The sequence below is a fragment of the Nestor notabilis genome, unplaced genomic scaffold (genome assembly GCF_000696875.1).
Source record: "Nestor notabilis isolate BGI_N333 unplaced genomic scaffold, ASM69687v1 scaffold27400, whole genome shotgun sequence".
In the NCBI taxonomy this organism is placed as follows: domain Eukaryota; kingdom Metazoa; phylum Chordata; class Aves; order Psittaciformes; family Psittacidae; genus Nestor; species Nestor notabilis.
In genome coordinates this window covers 1-6,074 of record NW_009911117.1, presented here as the reverse complement: position 1 = coordinate 6,074, position 6,074 = coordinate 1, and the positions used below count along the sequence as shown (strand labels likewise).

Genomic DNA, 6,074 nt, shown 5'->3' with positions numbered 1-6,074 from the left:
CAAGGTCCCCAGCCGGGCTCCTATGGGAGCTGCTCCAGCCCCTGCTCATCCTCGTGGCCTCCTCTGGAGCTGCTCCAACAGCTCCTATGTTGAGGACACCAGAACTAGATGCAGTATGAGAGCAGAGCAAAGGGGCAGCATCACCTCCATGACCTGGATGCAGCCCAGCACAGGGGCTGAGCTCTGCAGGTGGGGTGTGGATGAGGCTGCTTTTTTTTGGGGGGGGGGAAGATGCTTTCAAAAGCACAGAATCCCCTTTTCCCCCCAGGAAGAGCATCCCCCCAGCCCTCCTTCACCTGACAGCCAAGTCTTAGCGCAGCGCAATCCCTGCCTGGCACTACGGGGGGCAAAGCGGGGGGGGGGAGAAGCCAAGCCCCACTTTTTGTTAGCATTCAGCAGTGATATGAAGGGGCCCGGCGAATGCTGGGAGATTTTAATAAAGAAGACAGGCCTGTGAAATGTAATAAAAGAGTTCATCAGATTATGTGGTGATGGCTCCGTGCCACCGCGCTGGCAGCAATATCCTCGCAGGGGGGGTTAACCCCTTGAGGGACAGAGCAGCGAGCGCCGTGTTCAATCTTTCCGTGGCGCTTCGCTCCTGTCGCTGGAATATTGATGGCTTTGGGGAGCTCTTTGGTGGATTGTGCAGCCCTTTGGGGCTGGTTTGATCATGGTTTAGCTTTTCGGCAGTGACAGGGGTTGCTTTGGGGGTGGTTTGTGTCTTTTCAGCATCAGACATGAACAGAGCGAGGCTGGGAACACCTCACCCTTGGGTGGGTGCCAGGGCATTTACTGGAGCCAGCCAAGCAGGACCATGCTCGGGAGACGCAGGGGTTTGGGTTCCTTCTGAAATGCTGCTTGTGATGGTAGATGCCAACCTCTTTGCTGCGTATTCCATTCCCAGGTCATCTCCTGAAGACTTCTTTCCCAGTGCACACACACATTGGAGGAGGTTGGGGGACATTTGAGTCTTGGCCGCTTGTGACAAGAGGCACAGTTGTATCGTGCCACCATTACAAAGTTCCTTTCTGGGCTTAAATCTATCTATGTGGAGCCACAAAGAGCTGTGGAGGGAATGGAGAATAAAGGTAACTGGTGCCCCCAAATTCCTCCTTCTCTCTCTGACCCAAACATCACTGGAAGAAGGCAGAAATGAAGCAGAAGGAAATATCCCCCCCTCCCCTTAATCCCCTGGTATCACTCAGCTGGGAGCAATGGCTGTTGCAGGAGGGAATGAAAGAGTGGATTGTGCTGCTGCTGCCTCCTCGTGTCCCTTGTGTGTCCCCTTCTGTCCCCATCCCGCGCCGAGCCCCCAGCCCCAAACCTGGAAAGAGGCTTTACAAGTTCCACTTCAATATTTCAGGCAGCTACAATGGGTTTTGCAGCTCAGGGTTAAGTAAACAGCCCTTGCTTAAGCCTGGCCCGCTTCATTTTGGCTAAACCCTAACTAAATAAGCTGGTTCCACGAAGCACAGGCCTCCCAGCTTATTCCTTGCTTCATTAACACCTTTTAATCCCATCCAGACAACCCTACGCCCTCCAAATTACCCTTCCCAGGCCTGGGTCAGCGTCTCCTCTGTGCCCTGGCAGGTCAGAGAGGTTCTTAACTTGCTGCTCAGCTCATCCCATCCCCATCCGAAGAGCTGGGAGCTGGGATACGGCTTCTGCTCCAGAGCCATTGGCAGAGAGAGCTGGGATGGGGTGCTCTGCAGGGATGAATGGAGAATCAGGCAATTGGGGTGTGTTACCAGGACTCAAGTGGTGACAAATGAAGTCCATGAGAGGTCTGAAACGATGTAGGAAGGTCTCAGAGCTCCTCATCCCTTGTGTCACTGCTGGTCCTCAACACACTTTTCATGCCCTCCTGTCACTGCTGGTGACTTGGGAACTTGTTCTTGCTCTTCGGGCTGCCCTGAGCAGCAGCTCCACACACCGTGTAGCCACGTCCACAGCTCCCAAACCTCCTTGGAAGCCCCTGCCAGCGAGGGAGAGATGCATTTTGTTCCTATGGCAACGCAAACAATATTACCTTGGCTTAACCGGATTCAGGCAATATTAAAACCAGCCTCTTTAGGAATTCCTGGTGTTGGAGGGGCTGAGAATTTTAATTTTGTGTAATGCGACCTGACACCGTGGTTATGAGCTGCTTTGCTGCATGTTTGCTTCAATTAGCACAAAGCTGAGTGGATTTGCTTTCGGGGCTTAGCTGGGAGATGGAGGCTCCGGGCTCCGTGATGCCCGGAGCTTTATTGGGTTACGCTGCAGGAGCGGCGCTTCCCTCAGCCGGGAGCGGCCAAAGCCAGCCCTGTCCATGGAAAGCTGGCACATGCCAGCGTCTGGAAGTAACACTCACCAAGTGCCTGGGCCCGAGGAGGCAGCTCGGTGCTTTGCAGGTGAATGGGTCTCCTTGCCCGGCTCCATCCCTGTTGCTGTCTGCCTGCAGTTGGGAGCGCATCGTGCTCAAAGCTCGCCTGTTTCTGGATGTGTTCCCTAAGGAATTGGTGGTATCACCGAGGCTAGAAATGTAAAAGGAGACGGGGAATGCTCCAGTATCCATACGGACAAAAGTAAAGGAAACACAAGTGTGAAACAAACAAGTTTTCCATCAGTGTTTCCCTAACTCATCCCATTCCTTACCTGGAGGCAGGTCAGGGTATTGAAGTAAAGCTTCTGTTTGTCGGGTCTATGGATGTCTCTGGATTTGGGGCTCCGGGGTGGAACTGCCTTGGGTGTAACACAGGAGTAAACCTGTCTCTGAGAGATACGGGAAGAGGAGATGGGAGCCTGGGGCTGGCTTGTCTCGAAGCCAAAGTGGGTTTGTGTCACTAGATTCAGCACCTAACGAAGGGTGGCAGACCTTTCCTGGGGTAATTCTCCCAGCTGGGATGCAAGGAAAAGCCAGGGCTCACTTTTAAATGGGTCGTGTGAAGGATAAGGAGCAGAAACCTGGAAGAATGGTTTGATTGCCCACAAGTGGCATCACCAACCATAGGAGGTTCGCAAGAAGATAAAGGCATGACAAAGGCTGGTTGCTGGGCATGGAATAAAGCAAGGTCCAGACTGGAAGTAAGGCCTGGAGGAGCTAGTTAGCCTCTGGAACCTCTTCCAAATGGGACATTCCAATGGGAACATCCTTCACTTGGAGCCTCCAGGCCTGGCCTTTGTTGCACATCCACCACCATCAAACAGGCTTGAGGTGGGAATCCCTGCGCCTGATTCTCGGGGTTGCAATGAACACAGGGTCAGGCTCCACCCTGTTCGATCCATGTGGGATTGAAGGCCAGGCACAGGAATAACTTCATGTTTAGAAACATGACCCCAGGTACCTGTGATCCTGCACAGACTCTATCGTTGGGGCTTTTCTATCCCTTTTACTAGTGCACTTCTGCAGCAGAAGGATGTTGGTGTTAAGAAAGGGACAGGTTTGGACTCAGCCCGGATTCTGTGCCTGGAACACGCTCCCGGTTCACTCCTTCCTAAGACAGTTGTGGTTAAAAGGCTGCTCTTTGCTCCCATCTCAACCCAAATTCCATGATTATATTCCACGTGTGCCCTACAGAAAGACAAAGAGGAACGAGGGAGGGATTTTTTTTTAACATGCACGTAAACAGCCTCACACAAAGGAGCGAGAAATCCCACCCATTCCACTTGGAATGTCCCAGGCACTTCAGCCACTGCACGGCACAAATCCATGGTGGTATTTGGAAGGGATGAGCCCACCCCTGTAAAGCCTCTTCATCCTGCTCCACAGAGTTTGCCAGGAGGATTAACCCAGGCTTGTTCTCAATCCCAGTTTATGAGTTCCCTGCTGGTGGGGAAGCTCCTGTGTGTTTAAACAACAGCCTAATTAATCCCTGTTTTATTACTTTCTCTTGTCAAGTGGCTAAAGTGAAGCTGTCAGCGGCAGCCACCACCACTCGCATTTGTTTAGATCCCAAATTACTTCATCACAACCATCTGCTCTGCACACGGGTGCTCAGCAGTTGTTTGCTGCTCGCTCTGGACACGCTGTGGGGCACAAACAGCCTCCCCTGTGGGTGACTCCTCGCATCTGGCTCCTCCAGGCCCTGGGGATGGGTCCAGGAAGTCCTCTCATGAGGAGCAACCTTACGGGCAGCAAACAGCCCTGGAGAGGAAGCAGGGACATATTGCTCTGTCGGGTCGTGTTGCTCCCTGGTCCTATGGAGGGTCAGAAAGCCCCAAAAGGCAGCTGGGAGCATGGGTTGGGTTGAGTTGGATTGGGTTGGGTTGGAAGGGATCTTAAAGCTCATCCAGCCCCAACCCTCTGCCACGGGCAGGGACACCTTCCACTGGAGCAGGTTGCTCCAACCTGGCCTTAATGCACTTAATGCATATGATGGGTTGATTCGGGATGTGCCAGCACAGCTCAACGCCCACCTAAACACCCCCTTGGCTTCCTGAGCCCCAGCCCAGGGCTTCTGAAGCCTCCAAGCAGCAGGACTCCTTTGCAGGCTGTTCCAGACCAAGTGCAGCAGCTGCCTGAAGGCGATCGCCCCCTCCGAGCTCATCATGAGGGTGCTGGAGAACGTCTACCACGTGCACTGCTTCTACTGCTGCGAGTGCGAGCGGCGCCTGCAGCGCGGGGACGAGTTCGTGCTCAAGGAGGGGCAGCTCCTGTGCCGCAGCGACTACGAGAAGGAGAAGGAGATGCTGAGCGCTATCAGCCCTGCGCCCACCGAGTCCGGTGAGGGCCTCGAGCCGCGTGGAGGGTGAGGGATGAGGGGGAACCCTGTAGAGGGCACGTCCTGCTTGGTCCCTGCGCAGGGACTAGTCATGGGGAAGGTTGCAAAGGGAGGTGATGGAGGTCGGTGGAGGTTGGAGCATCTTCTCCCCATGGCCAAGGGGGTACCAGGCTGCTGAGATCTACTTGTGTGACCCACAGACCTTTGGATGGGCTGATCTAAGACATTGTAGAATGGGTGATGTGAGGCCAGGCTGGGCTGTCTCTGAGGTTCCCCTGAGCCCCAGCTCAGGCCACGGCTTCGTTCTGCACTCGGAAGGAGCCAGACTCTGCCAAGTGCCCCTGAATGGTGGCCCAGAGGGAAACTCTCTGCTCAACCCCCACTTGCATTGCAGTGAAGAGCGAGGATGAAGATGGTGGCCACTCCCATGGCAAAGGCAGCGAGGAGAGCAAGGACCACAAGCGCTCCAAGCGCCCGCGCACCATCCTCACCACGCAGCAGCGTCGCGCCTTCAAAGCCTCCTTTGAGGTTTCCTCTAAACCCTGCAGAAAGGTATAAGGAGCCCACTGAGCCTTTCAAGGCTTGGAGGCTTCTAAGTGCAGCTTCAGTTCTGACTCAGCTCTCTGGATTTTGGGGACAGGTAAGAGAGACCCTGGCAGCTGAGACGGGCTTGACCGTGCGGGTGGTACAGGTCTGGTTCCAGAACCAAAGAGCCAAGGTGAGTGAGGGTTCCCACGCCACAGGTTCTGCATCCCTGGGGGCTCCCAAACGTGCTCCTTCAGTTAAAAGGGAACATAGGATAGCTTAGAGGAAGAAAAAGAGGTTAGAGGAACAGAGGAACCTAACCACGGTTCACCTCATCTTACAACAGGGACCAAGTAGTGGCAAAAGCTTTAAGAGAAATACAGATCCCTGTTAATTATAGATCATGGAATCACAAAGTGGATTGGGAGGGATCTTAAAGCTTACCCAGCTGCAACCCCCTGCCCTGGCCAGGGTCACCTTCCACTAGAGCAGGTTGCTCCAACCTGGCCTTGAGCACTGCCAGGGATGGGGCAGCCACAGCTTCTCCCTTCAACCCATCCCAGTGTCCCAGCCCCCTCACAGGGAAGAGCTTTTTCCCAAGATCCCATCTCTGGCAGTTTCAAGCCATTCTCCTTGTCCCATCCCTCCATCCCTTGTCCAAAGCCCCTCTCCAGGTTTCCTGGAGCCCCTTTAGGCGCCGCAGAGGAGACGCTCAGGGGGCTGAGCAGGGTTGGAGCACGGCAGGGCTTGCTCCATGTGAAAGGCAAGTTGGGGCTGCTGCGTCAAACACAACTCCCTCGGTCAGACCCCCCAAACCCGGGTCTCCGTCTCCTTGCAGATGAAGAA

At 54.5% G+C, this 6,074-nt stretch overlaps 1 protein-coding gene across 1 annotated transcript in view; it reads left to right on the top strand.

Annotated features, from left to right (window-relative positions):
- The window catches only part of LOC104404685 (LIM/homeobox protein LMX-1.2-like), a gene marked incomplete at both ends in the record, with an annotated part of 14,231 nt that extends 8,810 nt beyond the window's left edge, over positions 1 to 5,421 (top strand). Inside the window, 3 exons of the mRNA XM_010013191.1 lie at positions 4,473 to 4,705; positions 5,098 to 5,255; positions 5,344 to 5,421. Coding sequence (XP_010011493.1) covers positions 4,473 to 4,705; positions 5,098 to 5,255; positions 5,344 to 5,421 — 469 coding nt within the window. The remainder of the gene's footprint in view (positions 1 to 4,472; positions 4,706 to 5,097; positions 5,256 to 5,343) is intronic.
- Positions 5,422 to 6,074: the final 653 nt, after the last annotated feature.